Below are 16,090 nucleotides of genomic sequence, written 5' to 3'. Positions count from 1 at the left end.
GTGAACACTATACAAAAATACTGGTCAGAGTAATTCTGCTAAGTTTGAACAAGTTTTTAGTTGTTGAGGTGGAAAAATACACAACTATTGTGCTCAAATTAAAGTATAATTACCTTTGTTAGAATGAACTGCAGTAAAAGTACTGGTCTATAAATCTATTCAAGCAAAAGTAAAACGTATTTAATCTAAAGTTTACTTAAAGCTCTGGGTAACTACTGAGGAGTTGTACTGTAAAATATGATCTTTCCTTACGGGCAAGAACCACAAGATAATAGATCTCCAGGTTGTTCAGATAAATTCAGACTTCCATAATAAAGGAAAACATACAACAAATTTGACAGTGTTTCTTAAACTCATACAGAGTTAAATTTAACACTTTAAAAATGTCTGTATTAGTCCACACTACATATAGTTAACAATACTTTTGAAAAAAAAAAAAGCCATATGACAGAGCTTTGGTTACTCTTAAAAATCTGTGGCGAGTTGAGTCTCAAGAATAAAGCAGAAAGTCAGCCTCATAGCCCGGAAAAGCATAACAAGGAAGCAAACGCACTATGTCCTTTAGAAGCACCAAACTTCACAAGCTGGAGCGCTAATTCGGTGCATAACTTCACTCAGGGTGCAAATGTGTCTCACAGTTATTGTACTTACAACATACCTCAGTAGAAGTCAAAGTGCTGATTTCAGGATGTACTCAAAAAAAGTACAATAACTGAAAAGGTGGGTATTTTTCTAGTTATGAAATGGACTAAAATGTATACTGCAGTAATCATAAATCAGCTGTAATAAGCCAAACTTAGCCTACCAAAGGTTAAAGACATTATTTCTCCTTTTAACATCTAAAAGCTGGTATTTATATTAATCGTTGTAGAATATGGGGGGGGGGGGTTGTTTTTGTTTTGTTTTGTTTGTTTTTTAAGAAGAAGCAACTAATGTAGCGCTTTTTGTCATTTTCTGAGACAGTATGTTATCATCATTGGAGCAAAAGTGCCAAATAGTCTGATTGTGGTATGCCTTTTTTTCCCAAACAAGCTTCTACTGATACCAAATAAACACTGACAAACATGATACGTAAACATAAATTATATAGTCTAATAAGTAACATAAGTAAATTCAAATATATTTTGTTTTTGGATAGAAAACTCTGATTTTGCAAAAATAAGTCACCTACAGATAGTTACTTTTCCAGCTTCTTTGCCCTTTATTCTAGGCCTACCCTGTAGAACCTTGGGGCTTTTATTTTGGAAGGAACATACTGTACCATGATCTATGGAGCTACAATAAAATTTAGATATACAAAAGTGCTTTTCAATGTAGATAAGGTGTAAAAATGCCCAGTAAAGCATACTTTTTCAGGGGAATATCTCCCCATGATCTGGAATAAACAAAGGTACAATATGTTAACATAATGGAAGTTTATGTGGTTTTTGTTGTTAATACAGTCAAACAATGCTCTTGAAATATTAGCCTGTATCAGGCATAACTCTCAGGTTGAGTGATAACGAACATGAATTTTAAAGAGGAGAGGTAAATAGGCAAAGATTACTAAATAAAATGAATGAGGTGGATCGGGCATCTGATCTGGATGTCTCCCTTTGGAGGTTTTCCTCCCAAGTCTGCCTGAGAGGAGACCTTGAGGAACACCCAGAATGCACTGGAGGAGGTCCATATGCTGTCCAACCTGGAAACCCCTCTAGATCCCCTGAAGGAGTTGGAAAGGGTCAGCGGGGAGAAGGATGTACTACCTGCTAGAGTGGTGTCACTTGCATTTATGTAAGCACAAAAATGGTGGGAGTAGCTTCATGGAACGGGTTTCCATGGTCAAGCAGTTGCATGCAAGTCTCGCATCACGCATCACCAAGTCCATTGCAAAGCACTGGATGTGGTGTAAAGCACACTGACGCTGGACTGTGGAGCATGGAAATGTGTTCTATGGAGTGATGAATCATACCTCTAGAAGTCTGATGGGCAAGTCTTGGTTTTGTGGATGCTTGACCACATTATACCACCTGTGAAGTTTGGTGGAGGAGGGATAATATATGGGGCTGTTTTGGGGGGTTTTGGCTAGGCCCCATATCTCCAGTGAAGGGCAGTCTTAATGGTTCAGCACACTAAGACATTTTTGGACAATGCTATGCTTCCAACTTTATGGCAACAATTTGCTACTCCAGCATGGCTGTGCCCCAAGTGCACAAAGCAAGGACTATGAAAACATGGTTTGATGAGTTTGGTGAGGAAAAACCTGACTGTCCTGCACACAGCCCTGACCTCAACTCCAATGAGCACCTTTGGGATGAACTGGAATGGAGATTTGAGCCAAGCCTGCTTGTCTAACATCAGTGCTGGACCTCATAAATGCTCTACAGAATGAATGGGAACAATATCCCACAAAAGACTCCAAATTATTGTGGAAAGCCTTCCAAGAAGAGTGGAATCTGTTATAGCTGCAAAGGGGGTTAACTACATTTAAAGTACCTGTATTTGATTAAAATGCCATTACAGTACCTGTTCGTGTAATGTTCCGGCGATCGAATACTTATATAGTGTACCAAGTCCTAACTGTGGTTATAGACTGTTGTAGGAAGCCACCCTCTGGTGGTCAAGTAGCTAATCTGCCGAGTGAACCTGCCACAGTTTACTACCGGAAATGCAATCCCCGTCTCCGTCTGTGAGGGGAACATGGCGCGGTAAACCCTGGCAACCCTGTTCATATAAACTTTTGCCTAGAAATAATCAATACACAGTAATTGATTCGTCTCTTTCTAAGAGTTTAGGGGATTTATTTTGAATTCGGGACAGGAAAAACCGCCAGGAATCTCTGCGTATAGAAGGAAAATGCCTCGCAGACGACAGGTAAGAACAAATGTAGGTCGCACAAGAGGGTAACGTTAGCTAAGTTAGCAACGATGTGTTCAACTCCACATAGAGACTATGCCACCATATTACATCCAGCAACCCGGCTATTTAGCATGCTGAAACAGGCTATTACTTATGCTTATGATCAGTCTTACTCGATTCAGCTGACGAGTTTTTGTTTTTTTTTTCAACTGTGTGACTTGTGAAAAGTGATTTTGTTACCGTTTCTATTTAATGTGTCGAGAACTAACGTTTTTTAACCGTTGTAGCTGGTAACGTACAGCTAGCCCAAATCCAGATTATATTTACTATTCTAATTTAATCGAAAAGGGAGGTTTTTTTGGTTATATGTACGCCGAATACACCTTAAGACCACCATAACCGACTCGGGGTCGATAATATGTGAACAGGCTATAGGAAAGATGGCTATAAGCTGGTAGTACTTCTTAACTGTGAGATTAATCAGTGTAGTTTGGTGCGGCGATCTGTTAGCCTGACGACAAAACCGGGTCAGCTTAGCTATAATGAGCTAAGCTAATAACAATAGTCTGCCGAAGTGCCAGCAGAAGCTGTCCTTTTTGCTCTGTAGGCATTCGTCATTAGCAGTTAAGTTAATTTGTATAACTGTGCCATAGTTGAACTATAAGCTGCAAACGTTAGCCACCATTGTGAGTAACCAAGCTAACAGGAGCTATCAGCTGTCTGTGGCCTGTCTAACAAGGCACAGACAGGGTTGACTGACTTCATAACAAGAGGCAAACACATCCCACAATATCTGTTTGTGTTTTGATACTCATGGCAACAAAATACAAGTCCTGGGTACCCAATAATATGCAGCTAAAAAGTAATTGAAGAAAAGCTCCAATATACTTTGTAAATTACACAAATATACTGCTAGTTTCGGCAGCATTGCCGACAACTGTACAATTAAAACAGCATCTCTCTCAGTGATAGCGATTTTATAATGGATCCATTCCTCTCCTCAGCTCCTTCCTTATGAAATAGATGTATTTTTAAGGCTCCAGCGTGTTTTTCACTGTCATGCATTAACCCATAGAAGTCTATAGGCTATCTTTGCCAGTTTGTTAATTTTTTCTTTTGACAGTAACCACTCAGGAAATGTTTACCGTGCTTTTGCTTGGTATCAAATTTTCAGCACAACTTCAGATTTATTTCCCAACATAATAGACCTACATGCAATTTTTCTTGACAGAATATCTATAAATAAACTATCCATATTACAAAAGTGTATGAGGGCCACTTTAGAAAAATGAACAGGGGATCTGTTAATTTTTTAGAAAAAGTAAAGTTTAAAAGTCATTAATTCCAGAGGAAAAAATTTTTTTTAGACTTTCAAAGCTATAATGTACATGAACCAAAACCTAGAAATTTTGTGACTATAAAGTAAAAAATTTAAGGCTTTGAAATATGGAAATTTTAAGGTTTTTTTTTCTTGAATGTGTGGGATTCCCAAGAAGTGCAAATGGAAAATACAAAGAGGTATAAGTCAGCCAAAATAAAGCTATATGCAGAAATACAGTTATAGACAGGGGCTTTTTTTTTTTTTTTTTCATTTTTAATATTTTTGTATTCTATTTCTATAATTCCATTTTTCTTAACAATCCCCCTGTACAATACTTTCTGTCCAGAATTACAAGGACAAGTAAATCACATGGACTGCATTTTTAAGGAATACATGATTCACAGATAGTACAAATGTTTTTTTCCTTTTAAAAAATAACATAAAATGCCAAAGTTGTGAAAAAATCACCAGCGTCAGTCCTGTACAGTATGGAACACTATACAATATTGTACACCATGTGTAAAATCAATTTTTATATCGAATTCAGATCATCATATTTTCTGTTCTAATTAGCCTATTGACATCAAACTTAAAACTGATAGCACTTGAAAAACTTGGTTTCCATACAAAGTGATTATAATGCAGAAATGTGGCTTTGTTTTCATGCTACCACGTGACAAAAAAATTGCTTATGATGACATCATGTTGGCATGATTATGGACTCCTAAGGTTTGAAGTAACAGAGAATGTATTGTTAAAAATGTGGTATTCTAAAGTATCACAGCATTGAAGGTTTTCCAAAACTGAAGACACAAATACTTTTCTGTGTTGTATTTTGTTCCATGGTTCAAGTTTTTAAAGGAAGCCAATATATTTTTCTCTTTTCCCCTGGCAGAGACACATGGCTGGGAGTGGCTCAGATGGCACAGAAGACTCTGACTCCTCCGCTGAAAGAGAGCAAACAAACAGCTCAGAAAGTGATGGAAACGCACACAAGAGACAGCGCCTCACCAGAGCCTCAACTCGCCTTAGCCAAAGCTCTCAGGGTCAGCCAGCATATCCTGTCAGTGAAATATCCAGCTTTTACACTATGGTTCATCTTTGGTAAAATCATTGTGGTGGTTTCACTCTTGTTTCTGCAGATACTCCAGACTTGAAGCGAGCCGTGGACCATGATGAGTCTCCACCCTTGACACCAACAGGAAACGCCCCCTCATCTGAGTCTGAGCTGGACATCTCAAGCCCCAACGCCTCCCATGATGAGAGCCAGGCCAAAGATCAAGCCAACAGAGACTCCGATAAGGACCAGTCTCATCGCCCCAAACGTCGTCGCTGTCACGAGACATACAACTTCAACATGAAATGCCCCACACCAGGATGCAACTCACTTGGTAAAATACCATTCAAAGATCTATTTCAAGGGTCATTAATAACATGAATTGCAATTTATAAGAGCACACTCAAATAGATTTGAACGCTGTGACACTTTTTTTGATTGTACAATAAATAAAATTGGTCTCTTTGCATTTTTACAGGACATCTCACAGGAAAACATGAACGTCATTTTGCTGTATCAGGCTGCCCTCTGTATCACAATCTATCAGCTGATGAATGCAAGGTGAGTATAAAAAAGGATTTTTCATCTTGTAGTTTGTGGTCTGCTGATGTATTTATTTCTGCATCTGCTGTCATCAGCTATGAGAAAGATAACCAGATGTTTGCATCACTTTAAAAAAAAAAAAAAAAAAAAAAAAAAAATATATATATATATATATATATATATAGTGTTTTGGGTGGCTTTGTTTGTCACTAATCTTCCGTTGTATTTTTTGTATGTATGGCGTTTAGTTTCATGTAATTTTTTTTGAGTTTTAAAATGACTTCCATCCATCAGTTTTTAAGACTATGCATTAAATGACATGATCAGTAGAAATCCATTGTTATTGCTGTCCATATAAAGTGTCTTTTGAAGAATTTTATTGTATGAAATTTTCTATTGAAATGAATTATGATTGATTAAGCTTTCATGGAGGCATTGGAAAAATTCAGGCTGCTTTTTTCCTAACAAAGACTCAAATGCTTTTATCTCTCTATTTAAGGTGAAAGCTATCAGCCGTGAGAAACAAGAGGAGGAAGTAAAAACTCAAGAAGAAAACAACTCACGCCATGCAACTCGTCACCAGGTGGTGTATTCATTCAGTGATCAGCATCCCACTGATTAGCTTTAATTTCTTACAGTAAGAGTACAAATGCTTTAAAAGACTCAGTAAAATTAGCACAGTTGCTAAATAGTTTCTTATGTGCTTATTTCATATTAAAATCATAGTTGTTCCTGTGCAATCGTAACAGCTTTGAAAATTATTTAATATCTCTTTGATTTTCAGACTCCAACATCCAAACAGAGTCGATACAAAGAGCAGGTGGCTGAGATGAGGAAGGGAAGAAACTCTGGCCTTCAGAAAGAGCAAAAAGAAAAGCACATGGTATGTCTCTTTCATTTCAACATGATTGTTTTCATTTGAAGCTGTACAGTTTTTACTGTTTTACAGTTTACAGTTTTTAGTCACATCACTGCAGGGATTTTATAGTTATATTTGTTTAAGGGAAAATATATCACCTTATATCTAGAGGTGTAGTGGTGTATGCAGAAGTGGGTATACACTTGATTCATAAAGGTGTGTCCCCTACACTACTGCTTATATCTACCGTAAAGTTCAGAATACAAGTTGCTCAGGTGTCTGAGCCCCAGTCTATAATTGGAGTCTCTCAAAGGGAAAAGGTTTAAACTGTATTCCTTCATGATGATTTCCTCTTTGTTCAGCTGTGTCACTCTTTTAGTACCATCTGTATTCAACATATGGAGTTTGCACATCTACTTTTAACAGTACAGTAACTGAGCTCTCAGCCTGCAGTGATTGTTGTAAGATGGACTCACAGCTTACTACACTGCTTCTCTAGTCATTCGTTGATCTTACCTGAGGAGTGTTTTCAGTCAGACCAGCACTCCACAAGATGTATTTACTAAACACTATAGTATTTGTTTTCTTTACATTTAAGTTAACGTTCTAATGAGGGAGAAAAGCTGTTAAAATGTGGCGCCAACCCCTGCCAGTCTGGTCTGTGGCATTGGCACAGTCAGAGCAGTGTTACAGCTGTTTGCAATAAATGTGGAGAGTTTTCAGTTGGTTAAGTCTTGTACAGCATGTGACAATGGCAGATGGCCTCTTGAGATCTGTGCGTGTCTCAGCAATTTTTATTGGTGAATTAGTCAAGTCAGTGTATAGAATGCTAACTTTTGAGATGAAAAAAGGTATTAAAAGTGTGTCTTAAATAGGGCTCAACGATTTTGGAAAATAATGTAATTGCATTTTTTTCTTCTAATATTGCTATTGTGATTTAATATGTTATTATTTTCTAAGTTCCTCATTTCAAATATGTTTAGCAAACACCAGCAATAAATCTATCTGTAGTATAACCAAAACAATATTAGATGGATTCAGCTAGGGCAGAATGATTTGGAAAAAAATATGAATTGTTGTTTTGAGGAAAATGTTAGGTTTTTGTCATTTTCATTTTGACTGAGAAAACAAGGAAAGTAGTATGATTTGTGAACTATTCTAAAAGAAATGTTATGTTATATGTGATGTGTGGAGCATGACATCTATGCTGCAAAACAGTGTATGCAACTGGTGTTTTGATACATGTTAGGTCAAAGAAAAAGTGAACCTTCGGCAACTTTAAAACTGCAGCAGGGCATATTGCAAAAAAAAGTGGACTAATTCCTCAGCCTAAATCTTAAACGCCAGATTTTACACTTATACTTTCTCATCTGGTCCACAGGAGCACCGTCAGACACATGGAAACACCAGAGAACCTCTTCTGGAGAACATCACCAGTGAATACGACCTGGAGCTCTTCAGGAAAGCACAGGCCCGAGCTTCTGAAGATCTGGTAAAAGCCCATTTGATGTCTCCTTCAGTTGCCAGATACCATGTCTGTCATCAGACAAATCCTTCTTGCAAAGCTCTAGACTGGAACGTTTGTGCCAGATTTGAAAACGGACCAAACAGTTCTGCATCCTTGAGGAGAATGAGGCGGAAGCTACTGGCGGGGTTTTAGTTGTACTGTTAGCTGATAACAGTGGCTGCCACCAGTGTAGCGTTTAGCTCAGATGCAGATATAGCAGCAGTTTACCTGAAGTGGACCACATTTCTTTATTAAATAACAAGCAGAGGACAGCACCTAAACATTTTCATGATGGAAAAGGTTTGTTCACTCTGCTCTCGACCTGCTTTGGCATGAGTTTGCTAAACATACTGGCAGGGTTTAGTTGCAGTCTAAGCCGGCATATACAATGGCTACTGCTGATATAGTGATTTAATTGGATGTTACTTTAATATAACGGCAGTTTTGTCAGAATTGGGACATTTCTTTATTAAAACTAGAGCATAGAGCATAAAGTTCTCTTTGCAGAGAAGATGTTTTTGCCCTTCTACCTTGTCTTGTCACTGTGATTGATAATAAATGTGACGGACAGAATGTCCAATGAATCACTTTCCAAGATTTCTTTTGAAAATTCAGGGTAAATTTACATTCCCAGATAAATGTGAATACACACCTTACAATGGATATATGGAGCCGTGTATCTGGCATGTCAGGTTACCATAGGCGAACAGGCAAACATTTCAAATCACAACAGGTTGAGTGGTGGTTGAGGCTGCACTTGCAGTCATGTGTCTTAGCATTTTATACTGGTATATTGGTTGCACCAGTATATAGGATGCAGTCCACTTTTTAGATGAATAAATAGGTCTTATAAAACTTCTTGTACCAGATTTTATGGCATTTATAAATAGTTTTTAAATAGCAGTTAATGTGTTGAAAATGAATTCAGAGCCCAGAAGCAACACTCTTTCCCTACTTTTCCTGCAGGAGAAGCTTCGTATCCAGGGTCAGATCACTGAGGGCAGCAACATGATTAAGACCATCCTATTCGGCCGCTATGAGCTGGACACCTGGTACCACTCACCATATCCCGAGGAGTATGCACGCCTTGGTCGCCTCTACGTCTGTGAGTTCTGCCTCAAATACATGAAGAGCCAAACTATCCTCAGGAGACACATGGTGAGAAACGTGGACTAAAATCTTAAAGTTTGTGATATGACATTCTTGTCAAAAACCTCAGACTGAGCTATTATTTTTTAATCATAATTATGTTTTTTTTGTTGAATATTCTTTCAGGCCAAGTGTGTGTGGAAGCATCCTCCAGGAGACGAGGTGTACAGAAAAGGAGCAATATCTGTGTTTGAAGTTGATGGGAAGAAGAATAAGGTAGGCAGAATCACACTGGTTTCTTCACCTGGAGTTTTGTTAGTATTGGTTGTCTGGCTGCAGTAAAGGCCATTAAAGCAAACCTCTCAGAGATGTCTTATTCTTAATCAACCATAATGAAGAGTGTGGATGCCTTTTTATCCGCAGATCTACTGCCAGAACCTGTGTTTACTTGCCAAACTCTTCTTGGACCACAAAACACTCTATTATGACGTGGAGCCTTTTCTGTTTTATGTCATGACTGAAGCTGACAACACAGGCTGCCATTTAGTGGGATACTTCTCCAAGGTATGCACAGTGAACAGTTAATTACTTATCACTATATAAGAATTGAATTTGTTGTAGAAAATAATATTTTTAATCATAGGTCTCTTTTTTTTGTTACATAAAGGAGAAGAATTCCTTCCTCAACTACAACGTTTCCTGTATCCTGACAATGCCACAGTACATGAGACAGGGCTTTGGAAAGATGCTCATCGACTTCAGTATGTGTTTACGTTTAAAAATCCGTCACTCTGTTACATTTATTACTAGACCAAGATAACAAAAAAATAGTTTTGAAACAGAAATGCTTTTTTATATTTTTATTTACTTAGTTTTTTGTGCTTCTGAGTAATTTACAGTTGTGTCCTGTACTTGATTCAGCTGTGTGAAATATGGGAGAATTCTAATTTGGAAAATATGGGAATAAGTCGTGCTACCTGCTGCCAGAGAAAAAAATTGCGGTTGTGAGTGCTCTGTACCATAAACAATACATAAACGAAAAACACGCAACAGGCAAAACAACAGCTGCCCAGCAAAGTAGTATTACCTTCAACATCATCTTTCTGACATGTAACATCATTTTAATATGCTAGCTCCAACTTCCTTTGTTGCATGTCCTGATCGAGCACGTAAAAATAACTAGATGCGCAAGTACCAAATAAAATCAAAGTAGCCTACTTGTACTGTGCTACTAAAACTTAAATCTTAAAAGTAAATAACTTCAGTGTCTTACTTAACTGTATTTGTATGTCATCTCTAGTTTGGCTATTTAGATTAACCCCTTGAGATTCAAACTCTTGTTTGGTGTCCATTAAAGATTTCTCAAATTTATTTGGGATCAGAAGGACTTGATAAGTAGAAAAACTAAATATTGTAACTAGAAAAGCACTTGGAGAGCGCAGACCTCCGCTATTAGTCCTATCTCCCAATAGTACAGAATCCTTAAAAAAAAAATCCTGGTTCCAGACGGTGATCCAGATCACTCCCAAAATCTAATCAGTTCTTCCTTATGCCATTTCTGACATTTCCTGAAAATTTTTATCAAAATCCGTCCATAGCTTTTTGAGTTATGTTGCTAACAAACTAACTAACGAATCCCGCCGATCACATAACCTCCTTGGTAGAGGTAATGAATCAAAAAGAGATTAAAAAAAGTCCTCATACAAGAGCAGTAGGTTTATTTTACTGCGTAACAAATTGAAGAGTCCAAATGTGAAACAAAACATGGGCCATTAGCAACAAAACAGGTGCTAAAGCACCTATTTTGTTGAACTGCAAAAGCGTTTATACTCACTTTTATACTTGAAAACTGTTGGTTTCACTTCTCACTTCTCTATCTTGAACCATAAAACAACCACGTCCCAGTGTCCTCATACGAGTGCTTGCTGTTTAGCAGGGTCGTATCTTGTTACTATTGATAATATTTGTCAGTTGTCATGCCACACTACAAACTTTATTTAGATTAGACAAAAAATATAAATAATTTAGATTGTTGTGATAGTTGTGTTAATACATCTTAATTGTATGCTCGGAGGATTTTCTGGATATAGCATTCATCAAAATAAAATCAATATAACTTGGTTATGAGATGTAGATTTTCAGCTGGAGGAATAGATGTATGAGCATATTAATACATCAAAAATGAGTAATAAAAACCTTATGCATAGTCAAAATGAGCTGTTCTGCTTCATAATTATCCTGCCTTTGAATTAAAAAGTACGCTGTTGTTCTTTTACTTGAGCAGTTTTCACTGCATTGAAAAATTATATGAAGGCATTTCTAGACTAACAGTTTTATGGCTGCTTCACTCAAAAATCCAAGTACTCTTCAATTTTGTTCGCTGTTTCTTCTCAGAAAAAAAAACCCTGAACCCCTTAAAGCCTTTTCTTCCATGTCACCACATTTTTTGAATGAATGAATGAGTGAATGCTGTATTTCAGTTTAAAAACAAAAATAAAATCATTTTATACATGATAATTTATCGGACAGCAACCGAAAAAGGAATAGGCTGAAGCCAAGTGGCTTATTTTTGCCTATCCTGTACCATCATTTTTCCCTTCTTCTGAAGAGACAGAATAAGAGGCATAAATATGAGAGCGAAAACACAATTTCAAAATTGAAAAGGGTTTAACTGGATCCATTGTTTCCCATTTTAACCCCTCTAATAGAAAAAAGTAAGTTGGTATGGCTAAAACAACCAAAATGTCTTGTTGTCTGTGAAAAACAGACGTAAATGAGATGCAAGGATGAATGTTCACACAGGGCTTCTGTATGAAACAAATGAATTCAGTATAATTATATACTATGTTTTTGTTTTCATTGTAACAATGTTGTTTTAATTCCTCTTCTTTCTGCTTGGTTCAGGTTACCTGCTGTCCAAAGTGGAGGAGAAGGTGGGCTCACCAGAGAGGCCTCTGTCTGACCTGGGCCTTATCAGCTACCGTAGTTACTGGAAAGAAGTGTTACTGAGATACATGTACAACTTTCAAGGCAAAGAGATCTCCATCAAAGGTAAAAGAAGTCAAAATGCTCATTTGTTGATGAAACATTTTATTAATACATGAACGATACACTGAATTAAAGACAAACATGCATATATAAATGATATAAATTGTGGTGATTTTTGATGCACAGAAATCAGTCAAGAGACTGCTGTGAATCCAGTGGACATTGTGAGCACCCTGCAGTCATTACAGATGCTCAAGTATTGGAAGGGGAAACACTTGGTGTTAAAGCGACAGGTAAGATTTACCTACCAGGTTTCTGTTGAGGTGTTATATGTCTGGATGACTTCAAATCTAGTGAGGAGTTTTAACTGGGTAAGACTGAAGACAAGCAAGACTATCAGTGACATGTTTAGTTGTCTCCTACTAACTATTTTCATCTTTACACATTTATTGCTTAAAATGATCTCAAACTGGTGTGATATAAAAATCCACAATGCAATCATCAGTCTGATCTGCAAAAGTTGAGCTGTTAACTGTAGCCCCACAGAGCTGATTAGTGCACTCCAGGCAGAGGAGGAACGTGTGTGTGATGTACCGAAAACAAAAACGCTTTCTAGTGAAGTGCAGTGAATCTATTCAATACATCACGCATTTACCCCAACATTATTTTTAATCTTTTTTTTTTTTTTTCTTAAAACAAGTTAAATTAACTTAACTGAACTGAGTTCCTGTGCCTGGACTCCAACAGGTTTTTGGGAAAGGGGCCACGCTGACTGGCATCTCTGGTGGCTGATATACTCACAAGTGGCTAGTACCTGACATGAATACCTCCACTTGGAAAAAATAACAAACTTTTGAGTGAAATGTTTGACTATTAAAAGACAGCCGGATGAGACTTTTTGTCATAAAACCCCTTTATGCATGTGGAGGAATATAATCATCTTCCTCCACAAATTGATGCAGAAGTATTCTCCATAATTCAGGGAAATTAGTGCTAGATGTGCTAAATTTCCTGGGGGATGACCCCAGCCCCTCTCTAATTAAAAAAAAAAAAAACTCCATACTGTTGTGAAACACTAGCCCCGTTCTCTTTGATAACACCGGGTGTCAGCAAGTCTTAAAAAGTATTTAAAGCTTATAAAGAAATTTAGTAAAAAATTCATGCCCTAAAAAAGTATTAAAGTCTTACATGCAAGTTTATACAAGGTCTTAAATTGTGTAGCATTTCATGTATATATTCTTCAAACATCGTCGCAGATTATTTTTTTCTGCTTTTGTTTCTATATATATACATACTTGATTAAAAAATTAAACATGATTAATCCATTTAGATGTGCCAGTATTTCTTTATTACATGCTGGTAGAATTCAGAGCCAATCTAGACCTATGAAAAATAAAAATATTAAAATTTTTAGAATGTAATACAATGAGCTATAATTTATCATAGAGAGACAGCAGATCGTAACACCTCAGCAATGCACAAGCTGATTGCTGACACAACAGGATTGAGGGCAAAAATGAGCGTTCTTTTCAGATATGTGACATTTCTGTTTTAATATTTTTTTTAATTAATCTCGTGTAATATTCTAATATTTGGAAATTCTGTTTTTTATTATTACTACTTAAACACACAAGACTGTTTTTCATGAGCTGTAAGCCTGAATAATAAATTTTAAAAAAGAATTTAAATATTTCTTTTTATGCAAAGCAAATCTAGAACGTATAAAAGTTTCACTTTTGAATTAAATTTTGGTGAATGAAATCTTTTCCATATTTTTCAAAGTTTTTAGATGCACATGTAGAGGGCAAAACAAAAAGAATAACTGAGATGCTTTGCATTTTCCACAGGGGGCACCAAACTCAGCACAAACTCTAAAGTTCCTAACATGAGCTTTCAGTAAAGAAACAAATTCAATGATTTAAGATAATTCTGTTGAATATGCCTACCCATATGCAGAGTAAAATGTTGAATGGTAGTGTCCAGGAAAAAAAAAAGAAAAAAAAAGAAAGTATCCCCACTACTTTTCAGAGTTACTGAGAGGGAATTGAAACGTTCACATCATTCTGTCTTTGTTATATCCTTAGGTTACAGTGCCATTTCCACTAATCAATCACTTTTTCCTCTGCTAGGATCTGATTGACGAGTGGAAAGCGAAGGAGATCAAACGAGGCAACAGCAACAAAACCATTGACCCAAGCTCGCTGAAGTGGACCCCACCCAAAGGGACATGAAGCACCCAGAACCTCAGGCTACTCAATGAACTCGCCTCTAGCCTCACCAGCCACAAGTAGCCTCGACCCAAAACTGTCAATAAAGACCAGTGCTCTTTCTTTCTTTCGGACATGTTTTCCCCTTATTTTTGTCTCTGAACTTTTTTTAATGACTTTTTTTACACTTTTGTTTATATTTTAAACTCCACGTTACAAATCAGATGATTTTTGGCTGAAAAATGTGTCTAAAGCAGTCTCTCCTTTGTCCTATTTCTTTCAAAACTGCCTACATCTGCGCTTTGAATGTTAAATGGTCCAGCGTGGTGGATATCATGAATGTTTTGCTTTTCTTTGCAAAAAAATCCTACATTTGGCAGCATTTACAGGCTGACTTTTGTTTGGATTAATACAATAACTGTTAGCATGAACAAACTGTAAGCAGAGTGTACTTTGAGAAATGATGTACGGTGATGTCTTTGGTTGGTGTTACATTGTATAGAAGAACTGTGTATTCCTCCAGCTCCGTCAGTACAGGATCTGGACCCACTCCGCTGACAAACCTGCCAAAATAATGGTGCATTAGTCGCTTATTTTAATTTTCGGGGAAAATTAAGAAAAAGACAATACCACTGTAATAATGCACATAGAAATAAACCAACCTCAGGTTTTTATACTGATACAATCATACCTTGCTCATGTGGTTTCTCCAGAACATCAGGTGCAGTGGTTGTTGCAGATGGACTTACTCTGGTTAAAAAATCTGTGATCAACAGGAAGTTCAACATTTGACTGTCTTTATTTGTACTTTTAACCATAGATGTTAAATGTGTACTAGCAGATTGATATTTTTAATATCAATAAAGCTGCCTTTAATTTTGATACAAGTTGCTTTTGGTGCTTACTGTCGCTGGAAATGCTTCTTCCCATCAGGCCCACAAACATTTCTCCTTTATTTCCTACAAATGTGAGGAAGAGTTGACATCAAGAAACAGCTTCAGTAAGAGATGCTGAAAATATTAGGAATGAAAAATTAAGATACTTGCGTCTTTTTTCTTGAGAGGGTTTCTTTTCACCTGCTGGGGGAAGGAAGGACCAATGTTACCAAAACATGAATAAAACTAAAGACAGCTCTTTTCATCCAACTTTATGACATGATGGTACTGTTGTCCCTAAGTGCTGCACACATTCAGCTGCCACCATGGCCATGAATAACAAAAGGGGCAACAGCAATCCACACGCATGTGGAATACCAATCAGAACTCCTAATGATGCATATTGCACATTTTTTATATTGATTGTAAAGGTAGAATATTTTTCTTTGACTTGTGTGAAAATATAAAGTATTTAAAACTAGAACTGCTGAATGTTAACAATTTCAATAGTTATTAATTTCAGTCTTTAGAGTTGAACATAAATATCCCTTTTTTATTTTGAAATTTCCCTAATTTAAACTTTTCTTTCACTGAGGACTTTTGAACTTTCTTAAAAAAAAACAAGGAATTCTGGGTAGAACGGGGATTATGACATCAAGTTAACCACAGAAAAATGAACTTTATATGTATTAAAGAGGAAATAAGGAAGCAGTTAAAAGGTAAATGTCTGATGACACCAGGTTCAAATGACTTTTGACTTGTCCACTGAGCTGTCAGTCCCATTTTTTAAGGAACACGAACACCCT

At 36.8% G+C, this 16,090-nt stretch overlaps 1 protein-coding gene across 1 annotated transcript; it reads left to right on the top strand.

Annotated features, from left to right (window-relative positions):
* The first annotated feature begins 2,669 nt into the window (after positions 1–2,669).
* Positions 2,670–15,289, top strand: kat7b (K(lysine) acetyltransferase 7b). Its single transcript, XM_041815586.1, has 14 exons — positions 2,670–2,853; positions 5,055–5,205; positions 5,302–5,550; positions 5,695–5,777; positions 6,259–6,342; positions 6,544–6,642; positions 8,000–8,110; positions 9,092–9,283; positions 9,401–9,490; positions 9,638–9,778; positions 9,882–9,975; positions 12,119–12,265; positions 12,389–12,495; positions 14,332–15,289. The coding sequence occupies exons 1-14, from the start codon at positions 2,836–2,838 to the stop codon at positions 14,431–14,433; spliced, it is 1,668 nt and encodes a 555-aa protein (XP_041671520.1). The 5' UTR covers positions 2,670–2,835; the 3' UTR covers positions 14,434–15,289.
* The last annotated feature ends 801 nt before the right edge of the window (positions 15,290–16,090 follow it).

The sequence above is a fragment of the Cheilinus undulatus genome, linkage group 20 (genome assembly GCF_018320785.1).
Source record: "Cheilinus undulatus linkage group 20, ASM1832078v1, whole genome shotgun sequence".
Classification (NCBI taxonomy): domain Eukaryota; kingdom Metazoa; phylum Chordata; class Actinopteri; order Labriformes; family Labridae; genus Cheilinus; species Cheilinus undulatus.
Note: the sequence above shows the minus strand (reverse complement) of the source record. Positions and strands in the feature narration are given on the sequence as shown.

Excerpts from the sequence above, each read along its gene's own strand:
- kat7b (XM_041815586.1), top strand. Across the intron at positions 5,551-5,694 it reads ACCAGGATGCAACTCACTTG|GACATCTCACAGGAAAACAT; the intron begins GTAAAATACCAT and ends GCATTTTTACAG. Across the intron at positions 12,266-12,388 it reads CAAAGAGATCTCCATCAAAG|AAATCAGTCAAGAGACTGCT; the intron begins GTAAAAGAAGTC and ends TTTGATGCACAG.